Here is a 17855-nt window from a genome sequence, read left to right on the forward strand (position 1 = left end):
CCCAAATATTGATAATAGAATAGGCAGGTAAATTATGTTACAGCATCATGATAAAATGTTATACCACTACTGATGTGACCAATATGTGGGCCTGGTAGATAAGGTTATTGTGATGGAAAATTCTATCAGCCATAATATCCAAACTAAAAAATGGAACACAAATTAGCATGCACCAGTTAGGACTGAGTCATAATGACTGACGAAGGACCTAGAGCATTTATAGTGATTGGTGTTATATACTGATGGGGTACTTCACAGTTTTTATGAAATTTATTTTTAATATACTTAATCATTTCTTTATGAAATAAAGAAAAACATATCTATTATATAGAATGGATTATGTCTTCACCGATGTAATACTGAAGGAAGTTTATTATTTTAACAGTAAGAAAGTGAAGTTTTCCTGCACTTCCACAAATATTTGTTGAATGTTTATTTCCATTGTGTTAATCTCCATCATCTAGTTTTTAGTCTGTGCTTGATTTTATGTTTATAGTGTCTGTGAGTTATTACTGAAGCTTGGTAATATTAAAAATGGTGTTTTCCTATTTCGTATTTCTCCATTTTGTCTGCATCCCCATACTAATTTCTGATCAGGTCATTCCATAAGTAAAAATATGTTGGCTTAAGTTTTTGTGTCCCATTAGTAGGCTTTTAAAAAGACTACAATACATTCTTAAGACTCACTAGAAAAAAGCAATTGTTTTAAATAGGAAGAATTGATTGTTAAAAATCAGGAACCAACATCTTAATACAGCTTTTATCTCTTTGAGATTAGATGCTATTAAAATGAATGGTTTCATCAAACAAATGTGGTAAAATTGAATTTCACAGATGAAACAAATCAATTTCAATCAAATTATAAAAATAAAGAAGCCATAATAATTAAAATAAGGTGTGTGACTCTCTAGACAGAATTGTAACCATCTTATAAAATGACTAAAATACTTTAAAAACAAATTTGTGTAAACCTGAAGTATTAAAGATACCTTCTGAAATTCTGTGATAAAAAACACGTAATGAGAGATACTTATAAAAATTATTTATTATGTGAAATCAGAATTGTAACAGGTTTCTTTTGGCCTAAAGGCCAGATTTTATTTGCACAGAGGCTGTTACAGTCTTTTGAATGGCTTTTACTTTTCTAAAGCATGTTTCACTGTAATGGATTGTGTTAATTGCTTATTCCTGTTTTATTATTAAGTCAATTATGATACCACTATTAATAAATGATAGAATTATTTCTGCCCAGAGGTAAACTAGGGTACAGTACTTATGCACTATTGCAGTAGATATTGTAGTATCTATAGAACCCTATCAGATACGTATGAGAGTGTAACCCCTTAGCACAAGACCATGAATTTAGATTGATTTCAGTATGAAGTAAAAAATGCACATTGTTCAAGTCAATGAATGTAGGTATTCACATTGTATTGTATATTTCTAGTCATGTACATGCCTAAGTCATGCAATGAGTTTATTTCCAATTATCTTTATATTTTGCTGTGTTTTACAATGCTTATTTAAACAGCACTGCTTCCAAGTGAAGTAACAGGTGCTAGGTAATTTAGTTCACAGATTCCATATGGGAGCCAAGATTGTGATATGTGCTTTGCTTTTATAAGTCTTATTAAGTTTCAGTTCTGCTCTCAGTTACAGCTATGATTTGTCCCACTCACTTCAGTATAATCTCACTGTCTTGCGAATGCCCCTGGAGATGTTGAAGTCAGAGACAACCCAGACTCGCCAGGAGAGTTTTGACATCTTTGAAGATGAAGGATTAATTACACAGGGTGGAAGCGGTAGGTGGTTTTAGCCATATCTAATGTATGTTAATGTGGCATCCATGAAATGATATCTCATTAAATTCACTCACATTTCCCTCATATTTCTCCATCCCTCATTGCTCTTTGTCCTTACATGGGGTTGTTTTGGATACATTAATTTGACCAATTGGTTTTTATAGAGATCGTTAATCATCATGTGATTTCATTTGTAGGCAAGCCAGAAAATTGTATGCTGAAATTTTCTAGCAATTATTTATGCACTTTTCATGGAATACATTCAGGTCTAGAATTTGGTGAAATTTAAATGGAGATTTGTTGTTTTCAATATTGGAGAATTCACACCACCTTATTTTCCTTCATAGAGATCAGTTCGATATGGACTGAGTTTTGGAAAAAGTTACCTTGGGTTGCCTATTGTGTGCTAGACATTTACATATAATATCTCTAATTCTCATAAAAACTCTTCTCAGTAAGTATAATGCCAGTTTTACGAAATAAAGACTAAGTAGGAAACTGAGACCTAGAGCTTAAGATCGTATGGCCAATATCCAGAGGAATCAGTGCAGCAGGTCATAAGCTGTTATTACTTTGATTGGTCCCAACTTGACCCATCAGTCTCTCATAGGCCCTGCTTCTGTCAGGACCTCTGTAGGATTGCTGCAGGACCACTGTGTAACTACTCTAGGAGATCTGCTTCTGGAGATCCTGGACTAAACCAGTCACACAGTATCTTTATCTCCAGATTCTTGGGTTGGTCTAGAATGCTAAAGCTAGAGACATTGCTAATGTGAATGTTGTGAAGGAATCCTTTCACCAGTAAAGTTAAGGCACTTTAATGGAATTGGACTGACCGTGGAAACATAGTAAGTCAATAGTGTGTTTGGGGCTGTTGCTCCATGCAACTTAAATGATAGTGATGAAGATGTAGGTGCAGAGGTAGAATCCAATCTAAAGTGGTCCCGGAAGGTTTATCTTTGCAGGACACACAAGAAGACGCCATGTTCTATTAGTGTTTTGCCAAAGGTTCTGGTCCACTCTAAGAAGGCTTAGACTTTTACTTAAACTGAATGTCATCTCTGGCATTGCCCTTGACTGTTAGTTTATTTGATTATCTCTTGAGCTAAGGCCAAACCCAGTACACCCTTGCTACCCCCAGATCATCTTGATCACATAGATTTGTCTGGTTCAGACACCCCAATCATTATCTATGCCACTAGAGACAGGTGGGAGGCAAGATAACTAGTGAGTTTGAATATTTGCTTGCATCACTTCTGAATATCACAATTAGTAATATAAAATTCAGAAGTATTACTAAATTTGCACTACATGCCATCCAAAATCTCAATTTGAATATCTGTTCTGGGATTTGAATTAAGCCTCCGAAGCTACTTAATTTTTTGCTGTCCCTAGAGCAATTCTACTTGATAAAATTAGTTTTAATATATTAGTATATTAGTTTTCTGTCGTTGTGGTAACAGATTACCACCAACTCAGTGACTAAAACAACACAAATTCATTATCTTACAGAAGGCATAAGTCCAAAATGGGCCTTGGAGGGCTAAAATTAGTGTGTTGGCAGGGCTGCATTCTTTTCTGAAGGCCCTAGGGCAAAATCAGTCTTCATGCCCTTTCCATCTTCTAGGGGCTGCCCTCATTCCCTGGCTCATGGCTCCCTTTCATCTTCAGAGCCAACAGTGGTCAGCCTAGTTATTTTTTCCATGTTACATCACTTTGACACTCACACTCTTGTTTTCCTCTTTAACTTACAAGGAACCTCTGATTACATTAGGCCCACTTGGATAATCCAGAAAAATCTCCCTCTTTCAAAGTCATCTGATTAGCTAGCAACCTTAATTCCAATTGCAACTTTAATTCCTCCTTGCCATATAATATAACATATTCATAGGTTCTGGTGATTAGGATATAGACATCTTTTTGGGGGGTGGGGATTATTCTCCTACCACACAGGGTGAAATTGTTAAGAAACAAGGAGTTGAGGTAGGTGGTGTAGGGATAGATAGGAAATGAAAATAATACATTTTTTTAAAGTCTCCACTGTATATCAGGCAGTGTGTTAGGCACTTTGCATATACTATTTTACTTAATTCGAACAATATTTCTGAGGTGAGTAGTAGTATCATCACTTTCCAGTTTAGAAAGTTGTTCAGAGATGTTAAGTAACTTACCTAAGGTCACAGAGCTGGTGAGTGGCAAAGACAGGACTCCATTCCATGTTTACATTACTTATTCTCGTGTAATGCACTGAAAGGGTAGAGTAAGTTTAGTTTTTATGAATCAAACCAAAGTGTATTTGTCATAGTATATAAGTAAATACTCTCAACAGATCATGTTTGAAAAGACTAATGGTATTGATTGGCTGCTATCCACAACTGTTATAGTCTTTTAAGCCATTATCTTATAAACATACTTATTTCTTATTTTTCATTTCATGTAAAACTCATTGCTGTTTAATAAATTTATCTGTATACGCTAAAATAATGTTCGATGAAATTAATTACTTCATATTGAAAAGGCCTGATATAATAACTACCACTTATAGAAGTATTGGTAATGCACCAGTCTTGTCCTAAGCACTTTATATGAATTATTGACTCATTTCATTCTTAAAACAACCACGTGATACCGGTATAGATGAGGAAACAGAGGTACTGAGAGAGTAAGTAACACTCTTGGTCATGCCTGTCACCCTGCTGATAAGAGGCAGTGCTAGGATTTAAACCCATGAACTCTGATTCTCTGCTGTCTCTTGAGTTTATTAATATATTTGTACACATGTCTTTAATTTCTCTGTTGCTTCTTTTCTGCTAAGAACTCTCACAAGTCAGAAAATGAATGTCATCTTTGACTTTATAAGAATCAGCACAATGTTCTGGATGCTGATATGAATGATATCCATTGAAAATGGCTATGCTTTTAAGCAGGCATCTTATTTTGAAGTTAAAAACAGAAGTTTTAGAACTTAAAAATGAGGTGACTGTCAACCAATTTTCTTATCTTTCTGAAACCAACTTCTATTTTTCAGGTGTGTTTGGGATCTGTAGTGAGCCTTATATGAAGTATGTGTGGAATGGTGAACTTCTGGATATAATTAAAAATACTGTTCATCGTGACTGGCTGTTGTATATTATTCATGGGTTCTGTGGGCAGTCAAGTATCCTTTTGTAAAATACTTAAGACAGTATTATTAAACTTATGGTGTACAAATTTGTAGAAAGCTACATACAAATTGTAAGATAATTATCACTCTGTGCACTCCAGCAGGAAAACTCACCCATGATAACATGTGGTAGAAATACAAAGAGGAATACAGACTACTTGTTATGTGCACATAAAGATTATGTGCATAATAAGTGATATAGGTATGCTCATATAATATAATACTGAGGGAATGGAGTGAGTATGATACTGAAAAGGAGTCCAAGTTTGTCACCTAACTACATAACCTGAACACTGATACCTTATCTGGGTGAAGAAGCAGAACCACTCACTGACAGGTGGAAAGGATGGGGCAGGCTCACGGGAACAGGGCCCTAAATAAAAGTCAGGCCTTAGCAGAGAGCAGAGAGAGAGAGTAGGGGTTTGGGAAGCATCATGAGAGCAGAGGTGGGAAAATACATGTCAGTGTTCTCATGGCTGTGTATAAAACTCCCAGGTGGTAGGAGGTAATGGGAAGGAAATTGGTGGGTGGGAGTCAGATTGTCAGTCATCAGATTACCTTGGTGGTCAAACTAAGGACTTTAGGTTTAGTTCTAAAACTTGTTTTTGTTTAGGAGGGTGACATGTGCAAAGTAGTATTTAGGAAGCTTGAGTTGACAGGCATTTTCAAGCTGGAGTTAAGTAAAATGAGACTTGAGCAAGGGACAGAAGTTAGGAAAAGATTGCAGTAGTTCAGGAATAATATAATGAAGGCCTGGATTGGAAGAGGGCATAGTAGATTAAACAGAAGTAGGTTGAGCCTTGGGTTAAGCTGATAAGTTCAATTTTATAAAAAAAAAAAAAAACCTTTCTTTTCCTTCTAAATGTTCATCTTTCATGTAATTTCTAGCTGTGTTAAAACCTTTCAAAGAAGTGCTATTTATTATGTTATTAGATCTAGGAAGGTAGTGTATACTGTCTAGAAATGCTGTTTAGGTTTTTCCTGTCACTTTTTTGAAGTCATGTAGGACATTTGTGCACCCAGCAAGTTTTCTAGTTGACATTCTTCCTTGCATCTGAGGCTTTTTAAGAACTATAGTGAAAACTTTAAAGGAGTGGTTGCTTTCAGACCAGTAAGTGGATGAACATGACTAATCATTATTATGCTTTCTTGTGCCAGAGCATTTGGGAAGGGTAGAATCAAGGGACACAGCTGGAGAAGTTTGCCTTAAAACGTGGCAGTTGTGCCTTCTTTGTGGCAAGTGAGGGAGAGGAGAAGCTAGATGAAGATAAAGAAGGATTCTGAAATGGAGATGAGTGACATTTATGTACTACTCTTGAAAATCAAGTTTATTACTTTATAATCATTTTTAACCAGTAAGTGGTATTATTGGCTTGATCATTCACTGCATAATAAGATTTGGCTCTGAATTACTCTTGTCTGTTTCCAAAAATAAAATCTACCTGGGAAGAACACAGGTTTTTAAACACCAAGGATACCAAAAAGAATGTGCTGCAATTTCTAAAGGCAGTTCCTAAAATGTAGTTCTATACCGTTCTCTATTTCCAAGAACAAGCTCAGGGTCTGGCATGTATAAGCATAATAAATGTTTGTTTTTTAAGGTAGTGAACAGCATTATAGATTATAGTTTTAAAGCTCATTAGTTTAAATGATGAACGTAGTCTCCTGGTTATCAAGCATTTAATGAATTCTGGAAGACTATATGATGATAAAAGTAATTGCTATTTATTGAACATTTATTACAGGTCAGGCACTAGGAGTTTTACACGCATTACCTCACCTAGTCTTCCCAACCACCTAATGAAAGTAGTTACTTTATTGTCACTTATTTCATTTTACAAAAGATGAAACTGTGGCTCGGGAAGTTAAATAAGGTGACATAACTAATAACGTATGTTGGTTAAGCAGTTCACAGTAATTCATTCAGTGTTCAGGTTTTGCAGTTAGGGGACAAATTTAGACTGCTTTTGTAGTATCATAATCCATTCCCTCTATTATATGCACATATTGCTTCATAACTTACACATCCTATGAAATGATATATGGATGCTCTCTTTGAAAGGTATACGATCTCTGAAGACTAAGGACGGATTAGTTGTACTTGTTTACATCCTTTACTTGGCTACAAGGAAAGACCAGGTTTTTGCTTGGCCAGTAACCCTACATCTGGTTGCTATTTCCTCTGAAATTCAAAGAAATCATTCCTGGTTGGATTTTACCTTGATACCTGCACAATTCTGAAGAACCCTTAGACCGAATGCTGTTTCATTCATGGGTGGAGCTTTTGGTGTTCCTTAAGCCATTGGACAAGATGTATTTAAATGTGTATTTAAGGTTTAATGATTCTCTTGGTCTTGTGTGACAGTCATGAATGCTAAACAACTTTAACCTGGTTTCTAAGAACTGTTGATCTATGGACGACCAGTGTATGTCACTCTAATAGCTAGAAGATCCAGTAAGTTTGCTGGGACCCGTTTTCTCAAGAGAGGTGCAAACTGTGAGGTAAGATGACAAACAGCATTGATACTGACATGCTAACGTACATCAGCTTTGCTGACATCGATGAAACAAAGTGGAATTTTAAAAAGTGGAATTTCTTAGTTTGGGATATCACCACAAAAATAATTAATTCTCCAGAGTATCTGAAACTTGTGAGGAATATGACTAATATGCAGATATTCTGAAAAGTCAACTGTCTTAGAGTTGTGCAGTGCTTTAAGGTGTTATGAAATGACTAATGTATGAGGATGAGCCATTTCTGTAATATATGAAAAAATGTAGTACATGTTTAATGTAGAGACAAAAACAGCAAAGCACCTTCATCCAAGGGATGTCACTGGAAGTAAATTCTTGACGAGAAGACACAGTAGAGCAAGGCCTGGGAAACCCTTTGCCCTCCTCTCTTTTTTTCCGACTCCTTTTTCTGTTCACTATTAGAAAGTAACAACAAAAATGTACCCATCCTGCCATTAGCCACATCCTCTCCTTTGAGTGCTCCTTGTCTACTTGCAATAGATAACTAGAGTCTTGAGCAGATGTGTGATTGAGTAGACAGATGGAGGGAGGCATTGGGTTTTGGTTCTGGATTAAAATAGCAACATTGTTCTTAAAATTATATCAGCAATGAGAATAATTATAACTGGTGCTTGAAGAAAAATCAGCATTTTGCAGCTATATTATTTACTTTTGAATATTCAAAGTATAGTCAAATAAACATGTTATTAATGCTTCTAAAATTATTCTTTGTCATATCCTTATATAAGTAAAGCTACCTCAAAACTCTTTTTTTCCCCTTCTATCCATCAGATATTATTTGAATTTCACTTTTCTGTCCTTTCATTTCTCTTTGGTCTTCAGAATTAAGTTTTGATATTCTTCTGGTCTTCCTTACATCCTGTATAATTTCATGTAATTGTTTTTCTGTTCTCTCTCCCTAATATTTATACCATTCAAGCTGTTCTCTATATACTACTTGTATTATTAGCTATTTTATTATTTTTCGTTAGTTTATTTTCTGCTACTTTTAATTGCCTTCCTTTATTACATTTTAATGATTGTGCTTTTCTAATGTGCATACTGAATATTGATCAACATTTACCTGTTTTAAGACATTCAAAGAATAAGAATTATAATTTCATTGTACAATTGAAATTTTTTCCCATTAAAAAATTCTAAGAACATAAACTATCTTTAAATGTACCTTTCTTTTCAGGGTGATGTTGCAAATGAAGTGGAGACTGAACAAATACTCTGTGATGCTTCTGTGATGTCTTTTACTGCAGGAAGTTATTCTTCTTATGTACAAGTTAGAGGATCAGTTCCCTTATACTGGTCTCAGGATATTTCAACTATGATGCCTAAGCCACCCATTACATGTGTGTAGAACAGTCTTTTTAATAGTAACTCTTCCATGTGTATATTTAGAGATAATAAACCATTGTTACAGAAATCTCATAAATGCTTTAGTTTCAGCAAGGTTTTAGTCCTAGAAGAGAAATGATTTAGAAGAGGAACTTCTACTATTTTTATGCAATAAGTTTATATTTAATTTTGTTAGTAAATTATTTGTATTTCACTCAGAAATGTAAGAATCATTCAAATTTAATAAATGCATGGTGAATGAGCATCCAGTGAGCTCCTTGAGAGGGATTCGGGAAGTGAGACTACTGGATTAGTTGAATTGCATTTCTTTAAACATTAAATAAACCCTACACTTTTATTTATGCTTTGTAATTTTCATTCTGGTATTTATTCCTCTTTCTTTTCCTTCTCAGTGGATCAGGCGGATCCATTTGCACATGTGGCTGCCCTTCACTTTGACCAGATGCTTCAGAGGTTTGGCTCCCCCATCATCATCTTGAATTTAGTGAAGGTAGGAAGTGCTCGTCTCTTTGGTTATGAGATTCAAACACCCTAGACCACCTCTTCCTCTAAAGGGGTTAATAAACTGTGCTTTACCTCTCCCCAGAGGAGAGACTTATAGATTATTGTGCTGTGACAGCTTGCTGTGTCTGAGCCACTGTCATTTGGCCTCAGATTCCATGTGGCCTCTTCTCTACATACCTGGAGAAATCAATAGTATATTTCCAAGAGAAGAGAGTGATTCACTGTGTTGGGCTCCTGATTTCCTTGTGTGAATTAGGTGTGGGTGAAATTTCTGCCTTAGTTTCCAGGACAACGTGGAGAAAGAAGCCTGAAGATCAAACTGCCACAGCTTAGCCTTGATACTGCCAGCTCCCTTGACAATTTATAAGGTCTCCTGGGCAAATTAATATGTAGTAATAGGATCAAAAGGCTAAATTTAAAAATTGGGGTAAATTTGTGGCTCAAGAATCAGGTGGGCATGTGAGACGCCCAGACAAGGTGGTGACATTGGCTTCTTAGTCCTCTGCTTCCTTTTCAGAGTACACCGACTGGCCAACATATCTTGTGTGTATGAGTTGTTATACAGGTCACAGGCCTAAGTTGGAGGACAAGGAGACCAGACAATAAGTTTTATCTGCATCTGTTGCAGCCAAGTGAATTGAAAGAATCTCAGTCAGCAGCAAAGAATATCCTGAGAGTATGAAAAGTGAGGGTTTTGTTATGTTGTATGGTTGTGGCAGTGGCCAACAACCTAGTAGTGTCTGAGGTTATTCTGAGAGGTTGGTTAATAAATGTAAGTCAATTTAATGAAAAACCAAGGAACCTTGTGTCCATTTAGTCAGTTATTTTTGAGGGTTTTCTTCATGCCAAGGCAATCACAGAAACAGTTCCTGCCTTCATGGAGCTTCTAGTGTATTGGAGGAGATGGTGAAGTAATACAGAGAGACCAGTACAGGGCAGATAGTGCTATGAGGGTTTGTAGTGGGAGAGAGGTCTTCCGTGAGGATGTGATGAGTCAGCCTCAGCCTGAATAAAGAAACAGGTCAAGAGGACAGAGAGTTATATTCAACTTGGAGAGAACAGCATGTAGAAAGGCCCTAGGAGAGGAGGGAGTGTGGTGGATTTGAGGAAGAGAAGGAAGGTCTGTGTGGCTGGGGCCCAGAGGGTGAAGGCAAGAGAACTTGTGGTGAGATGAGGCTGAAGAGATAGTTGTGGACAGACCGTGCAGAGCATTGTAGGGGGTGTTAATGAGTCTGGTCTTTATTCTGAGAGTAGTGGAAAGCCATTGAAAGTGTGGTTGAGAGGATCATTGTCAGAGTTATGTTTTGAAAACATTACTGTGACCTCAACATAGAGAACAAATAGATTGGTACAAGGCTAAAGTCAATGCTGGGAGACCAGATAGGAGGCTATTATAATTGTCCAGAACAGAGGTGATTCTGGCTTACACTAGGGTGGTGTGGTAGAGAGAGAGAAAAGTGGATGGAGTCGGTAGACTTAGTGGTGGGCTGGATTTGAGATGAGGGAGAGGGAGGCATCAGGCTCGACTCCTAGGTTTCTGGCTTCTCAGGTGGATGGATGGCAATGCCATTCACTGAAATGGGGAAAACTGACAGTTTGTGGGGGAAGATCATGGGTACGCTGTGGACATGCTGAGGTTTGAGGTGTATTTGAGTCCTCTAAAAGGAGGTATCAAGTAGATGGTCAGTGTGCGAGACAAGAGCTCAGAGGAGAAGTCTGGGCCAAGACATGATTTTGTGACTCTATGTACGTGTGACAGTTGAAGGCGTGGGCATGGATAGGATGCCCATACAGAGAGTATGGAGTGAGAAAAAGAAAACCTCAAACCTAGTCTTGAGGATCTCCAGCTGTTAATGTCCATTTGGAAAGGTTGAATCTCTAAAGGAGTAAGAAAAAACAGCCAGAAGAGTAGGACGAAAACCAGGAGGGTGCTGTGTTGTGAATGCCACATGAAAGCATGTTTCATGGTGAAGGAAGTAAGTGGTGAACAGTGTCAAATGCTGCTGAGGGTCTAGTAAGATGAAAATGGAGAAAATGCCCCTTGGTGTCAGCACCGTGGAGGGCACTGATTGAAGTGGATTGAGAGTGGGACAAAAGCAAGCAAGTGGGGGCAGTGAGTGTAGTACTTTTTTTTCTCCCAGCAGGAGTACCTAGAGAATGATGAAGAGTTGGTATTTTTGTGTTTTTTTAAAGAGATCATATTGATATGTTTAAAAGCCTGTGGGAAGTATCCATTTGAGAGGGAGAGTTATAGTACACAGTAGAGAAAGGGGATGATCAGTGGTTTTTTTGTACTTAAGAAAATAGGAAATGATGAAATCTGAAACATGGTGGGGGAACTATTTTAATGGGAGAACAGAGAATAGTAAGGGTGCAGATGAGTGTGGATTTGTGCGCATGCATGCTCCATTCTGATGGCTTTAATTTCTCTTTAGAGTAGGAGGAAAGGTCATCTGGAAGTTTCAGGGTAGTGGAGAAAGTTTAACAGTCTCATGTATGTGGGAGGGTAATTTGACTAGAAACAGACCAGCGGTACTAAGGGCCAATTTCAGGTTGGTGATCATGATTTCTTAAATGGAACCATTCTGCTATTGCCTGCATTTTTCCAGCAGGGCTTGTGTATGGGCATAAGCACGGATAAAATAAATAATTGGGTTCATTTAATTTTGCCAGACAGGTGTGACATAAAAGACAGGATCAAAGGCATTTTGGATAGGATATTGGCAATAGTGTGATTGAGAGGTGGACATGAAATCCGAACTGGATAAGGATGGAGCATAAAGAAGAGGCCTGATGGAAAAAGTAGACCTGTCAGTGGATTTGGGTCCTTGTGACGTGGGGTATTTAAAACAAGCAATCTGAAAATAAAAGAGATTCTGGATAAAAAATGATGAAAGCAGGGCAGTTACCTGTGATGGTGGCTTGGCTCTAAGATGTGAGGGTGGGAATGGGGACTTACTAGAGTGGAAGTGGAGCTGGAGGTACTGAATGTCACCCAGGATGAGGCAAAGCTTGAGGAGGACAGTTCTCAGGAGAGGACTGTATAACTAAGTGCATGGGCTCAAAGGAGCAGGGGGTGTATGTGTGTGTTGTGTGTTTTTAATCAGGAGTACGGCAGAGTATGGCCCAAAAGTGTCAGTGGGGGGAGAAGAGGGAGACAATGAAGCAATCAGCTTCATTTCTTCTTTTGTTGCTCTTTGGTTTATGTAATCTCATCCTACCAGGGATTGGCTTTGTAAAATAAATCATTCAGATACTAAATACATCATTTTCTAGATATTTATTCACATTAATTCAGAAGTTTTATATTCATATCTCTTTCCCTATCAACTCAGAATAATATAAAGCTATAGCTGGATAATCTCTAACCTTAACCTAGTATTGAACAGTAGCTGTAATGTACATAATAGAAAAATTAAAATAGGAAAACTTTAATGATGAAAACACTCATGGATGCTTTTCCAGTAAAAGTATAGAAAATAAGATATTGTTAGTAGAGAAATAAATTATTACTAAAGCACTAAATTATAAAGTATTAATGGAATGTAAACCTGGACCAAAATTAGTGGATATTTTTCATATTTTACAGCGTTCTCATAGTGTGGTTTAAAACCTAAGGTTAAATGGAAATTAAGGTCTACAATGGTTTAAATAATTCTCTATTAATTATACACAACTCAGAAAATACTATCAGATACATGTGATTGTAAAATGTTCTTTCCCAGATTTCTCACATGTATATTTATTTTTGAGCATCTAAAGGCCAGTCAGTGGATTTTAAAATTGTACTTATTGTTCCATTGTAGTAAAAATCCTGACAATAACTAGAGATTAACTAAAGAATAATTTGGAGATTAATTTGCTGTCTCATGGAATAGAAGAACATTTTGTTGTTTTTGTCATAGGGTATTTTATTCGTAGGATAAAAAAAGATGTTTATTCCATTCACTTGGAAGAAGACTTTATTAATCTGTGATTAGAGTCAAAGAGTGCATGTGTATATAGAATGATACTGAAGGACATTAACTCTTTATCCTACCACCATATGAATTTACTACAGTGAACTACTTTTCTTGAATTATTTTTTCTTTTACCCTGTGCTGAGAACTTTTCCCCAATTGTGGAAGTTTGAGGCAATCCAGGTACCTTCAGTGCTGCTACTGAGTATCAGTAGGAAGTCAAGCTGGGGTCAAGCATAACCACAAATCAGAGGTTTTTAGTCTGGGGGCCATGGATGCCCATTAGGAGGATCTCTGAACCCTTTGAAATGATATGCAAACTCACTTGTACATGTAAAGTTTTCATTTGGTGGTTAAAGGGGTTCTTTGGCCCTAAGGAGGTTGACTAAGTAATCCACAAACACTAATCTGTTATGGACAGACAATGCATAAAGCAGATTCTTTACACAGAGATCAAGGAAGGTTGCTTAAATAACCATTCTTCTCCATCTTACAAAATGTCAGATATGATTTAAGAATTTCAAAAAGATTTTGTTTCCCTGGTTGATTTAAAGTGCTTTTGAGAAAAATTCCAGATAAATAATTTAATTTTCTCAGATACAAAAATAAGCTAAATATAGTTTCATCCTAAACTGATTTAACATGGTCCTTAATCAATTCATATCTAATTCTTCCATTTAATGTATTCAGCTGTGCACAATAAATAGACTTTTTTGTTTCCACAATGGTTATCTCATTAAATTCATGGCAACTGAAAGTAATGTCCATGATCAAAAACAGCACAGACTTATTTTGATGCCAGTGATTTTTGCCTTAACACCATTTCAGAGTCACTATTGCAGAATTAATTGTTTTTCTTTGTTTCTAAGTGAGGGCCTCATCAGGATAATAATAAAAATAGCTAATTTTTATTCAGTACTTACCATAATATGCCATATGCTCTGAGAAGAACTTACCATGCTTTATCATTTAAACCTCACATTAATGCTGTAAGGAAGATACAATTGTTACCGCATTTTATAGATGAAAACCTAGAGGCCAAGGGAAGTTGAGAACCTTGCCCAAGGCCATGGCTAGTAAGTGGCAGAGCCTGCATTCCAACTGCAGAGCCGTACAATAGAACATACAGCACTAGCTCCTCTTGAATGAAAGGTACCACAGGAAGAAGGCAGAAGGCAAGGTTAAGTCTCATGAATGCCTCTCAACCTCGGTTCATTCAACTACAGTATAAAACGGAAAAAAAAAATGCCCGTCTTGGCTATCTCACAGAATATTTTGCAAGTCAAATTTAAAAACATGTGAAGGCTGTGAAAGTGTTCTCTGCTATGCCAGTTTGGGGATTGTCCATCCAGATCTGCTTGATTTCTGTCTGACCCTCAGCTGGCTGAAATTGGGTTTTCTCTCCTTTGGATCCTTGTCGGGGGTCTCCTCTACCAGAATGGGGTGTAGACTGTGTGGGCCAGGCCTGTGTTGGGTGAGTTGGGATTCTCAAGGCTTCAAGGAGGTTACCCAGAAGAAGTCTAATCTCCTTGACTCTTTAAAAGTCCATTATATGTTGACTTTAATTCAATGAAGCATTTATTTCTTTGCATTTATATTATTTTAAAATAGTAGGTAGGTTTTATTTCAGGAATTTTTCTCTTAGCTGAGAGGTAAAAATGCTAAAAGTCTGTTCCTCTGACTTAAGGTAATTAGAATGCTGAAAATATTTAATTTTTAATAAAGGAACGAGAGAAAAGAAAGCATGAAAGAATTCTGAGTGAAGAACTTGTCGCTGCTGTGACTTACCTCAATCAGTTTTTGCCTCCTGAGCACATTATTGTTTATATTCCTTGGGATATGGCCAAGTACACCAAAAGGTGAATGATACTCATTTGTCTTGTGATAATTTCCTTTTTTTATAATGAAAAATAACAGGAAGCTGATCTCTATGGTAAAGTAAGTGTTACTCTTAATTTCCTTTATCAATCTGTTGAGGGACTGTTCTGAGTACTTAAATGAATTGACCAAATTCTTTTTTTTGCCTACCATGTATATCATTTGCAAATTCTGTTTGAAATATATAGTCATTTCAGAACATCTCTGTTCTACTACTCTTCCTTAAAGGTGTTAGTTTCACTTTTTTCTATTTCATTCTATCTCACTGTTTAAGTACCTCCTCAGATACCACCTTCAGGTTATCTCACTTATGGATGAAACTGCAGTAACTCCCCGCTGTTTATGATAAATACAGACTCCCTAGTGTAATGGTAAAGCCTCATCACCTGGTTGGTTCCAGAATGTAATAACTTTTTATGTATTCCCAGGGCTAGCCTGTTCCAGAAAACCCAATCTTCAGGCTTTGCCCCAAATGTAGCAGCCAAGGTCCCATCCCTGAGCCTTTGTTTCTGTTGTTCACGCTCCCTGTGATGTTTTCCCACCACTCTTTTTCAAGATCTGATTCAAAACTCATCTCTTCTAAGGAACTTTCATTAAACCTTACATTGTCTTTTTACTAATTTACCATACAAGTGCTGGGTATACTTTAAGATCTCATATTTTAAAATGTTACTATATTGTTTTGTACTTAACTCATCCTACTTTTTCCTAAATCATGTCATATAGTTCGATACGCAAACACACTTTTAAAAATGTTACTATACTGTTTTGTACTTAACTCATTCTGCTTTTTCCTAAATCATTTTATGTAGTTAAATATACACACACTTAGGAGCACACATTTTCCTAGAGTATAAGCTTGATTACAGGTTGTTGCCATTCATATTATTGTACAATTTTTTTCTTCCCCTGCCACCTGTGCTGTGCATTGTGCTCTTTTCACAGTCATTTTGTGAATGTATATTGACTTGACTGACAGCTCTTCAGGAGTGAAAGTCTTTGGAAAATGCTCTTGTAGGGATGTCGCTCCTACTGTTGGGGCCCAGAAAGCAATACCCCAAAGTGAAGGCCTCAGAAGCAGCCTCAAAAGCAAAGTTTTCCTCTGACCTTTTCCTGTTCTCCTGTCTCTCAGCCTCATTGTCCCCTGAGGCAAGCCACAGAAACTAAAATACCTCTTCCCCAAGGCAGGTCACAGATATAATCTTACTCCTGCCTCTCTGTCTTAGAGCTGGCCATAAAGAAATTCTCTGAACTACCTTGTCTGATTGTAGGTCATAAGACCCCCATTCCAGAAAAGGTCCTGCCTTATACTCTGGAGAGAGGAATGCTACACAGAGACACCAAGAAGAATCTGAACAGACAGGCCTTGCTGGGTTTCCCCACTGAGTCTATTAGCATTAGATCATATCTTTCTTGTCCAATCACATCTCTACACAGCTGTGCTTGCTTTATAGAACCTAGCATAAATATGGACAGTTTTTCCTATACCTTATGAAGGCTCTGGTGTCACATAAAACTATGATATAATAACATTTGTTATGCCTGTTCTTCATATTAATCTGTGTTTATCAGATGATTTTTCAGAGAACCTTTAGGGGGTTTAAGGGGTTGTGTCTTCCTTTGGCCCCTACACTACCAGTACAAACTAAGAAATTTTTAAAATCAAATCCCTGAATGTCATTATATACTTTATTTGCTTTAGAGATAAGAATAAATATGTATTAAAACTTATGTTCTTTTCACTTTTCTTATTCTTCCTTCTCTCCTCAGCAAGCTGTGTAATGTTCTTGATCGACTGAATGTGATTGCAGAAAGTGTGGTGAAGAAAACAGGTTTCTTTGTAAATCGCCCTGATTCTTACTGTAGCATTTTGCGTCCAGATGAAAAGTATGTATGGTATTTAAAAACTTAAATTAAGATTTTTGCTCTTATGGATAAAAATACCCTACATATAAGAAGTTTGTACTACTTGGAAGATAGATAAATTTAGCCCTTTGGGGAGTCAAGCTGCTCATGTAACTATGTTCTGAATGTTCACTGTGGCGTGGGAATTCCTTTGGTGCTTATATACCTTGAAATGGAAGTCACAGGGTCTTTTTCCCTTGCTTAGTGAATAAACATTACATAAAATACTTCTGTCAAGTAAATTTTTCTACAGTGAATTTAGTTTTCAGTACTAAATAAAAGCAGGGAAATTTTTTCTTGTAGATTAAATATTAACATTTTCATGAAAATAGTATTTATCATTATATTATAGTTATTTGCTCACAAATCTTTCGTCATTACTACTTTGTGAGCTTCTTCAGATCAAGGATCCATGCTTTATTTATCTTTTAAGAACCAATATTAGATATTTTGAGCATTTCACTTTCACTTAACATGGTTAACTACAATGGTAAAACAAAAAACCAAAATGCAACCAACTAGTTATGTTTATGTGTTTGGCAGTAATCCTTTTGTTATAGTTTGCATTGTTTGCATTTGTTATGGTCCTCAAGACTGTAACGGGGGTCCTCAAGACCACACCCAGGTTCAGTGATTCATTAGGGGAACTCAAAGGACTCAGCATTTGTTGTACTAAGGGCTATGATTTATTGTGGTGAAAGGATACAAAGCAAAATTAACAAAAAGGAAAAGGTGCAAGGGGTAAATTCCAGAGGAAACCAG

The 17855-nt window shown here is 36.7% G+C and overlaps 1 protein-coding gene across 3 annotated transcripts in view; it reads left to right on the forward strand.

Moving 5' to 3' along the window:
• FIG4 (FIG4 phosphoinositide 5-phosphatase) overlaps positions 1 to 17855 on the forward strand; it is a 109302-nt gene that overhangs the window by 36765 nt on the left and 54682 nt on the right. For all 3 annotated transcript variants that reach the window (XM_063096678.1, XM_063096679.1, XM_063096680.1), the window contains exons 6-12: positions 1654 to 1802; positions 4831 to 4959; positions 7367 to 7467; positions 8678 to 8840; positions 9240 to 9337; positions 15036 to 15169; positions 16959 to 17075. In XM_063096678.1, coding sequence (XP_062952748.1) covers positions 1654 to 1802; positions 4831 to 4959; positions 7367 to 7467; positions 8678 to 8840; positions 9240 to 9337; positions 15036 to 15169; positions 16959 to 17075 — 891 coding nt within the window. The remainder of the gene's footprint in view (positions 1 to 1653; positions 1803 to 4830; positions 4960 to 7366; positions 7468 to 8677; positions 8841 to 9239; positions 9338 to 15035; positions 15170 to 16958; positions 17076 to 17855) is intronic.

Source organism: Cynocephalus volans, chromosome 5 (assembly GCF_027409185.1).
Source record: "Cynocephalus volans isolate mCynVol1 chromosome 5, mCynVol1.pri, whole genome shotgun sequence".
In the NCBI taxonomy this organism is placed as follows: domain Eukaryota; kingdom Metazoa; phylum Chordata; class Mammalia; order Dermoptera; family Cynocephalidae; genus Cynocephalus; species Cynocephalus volans.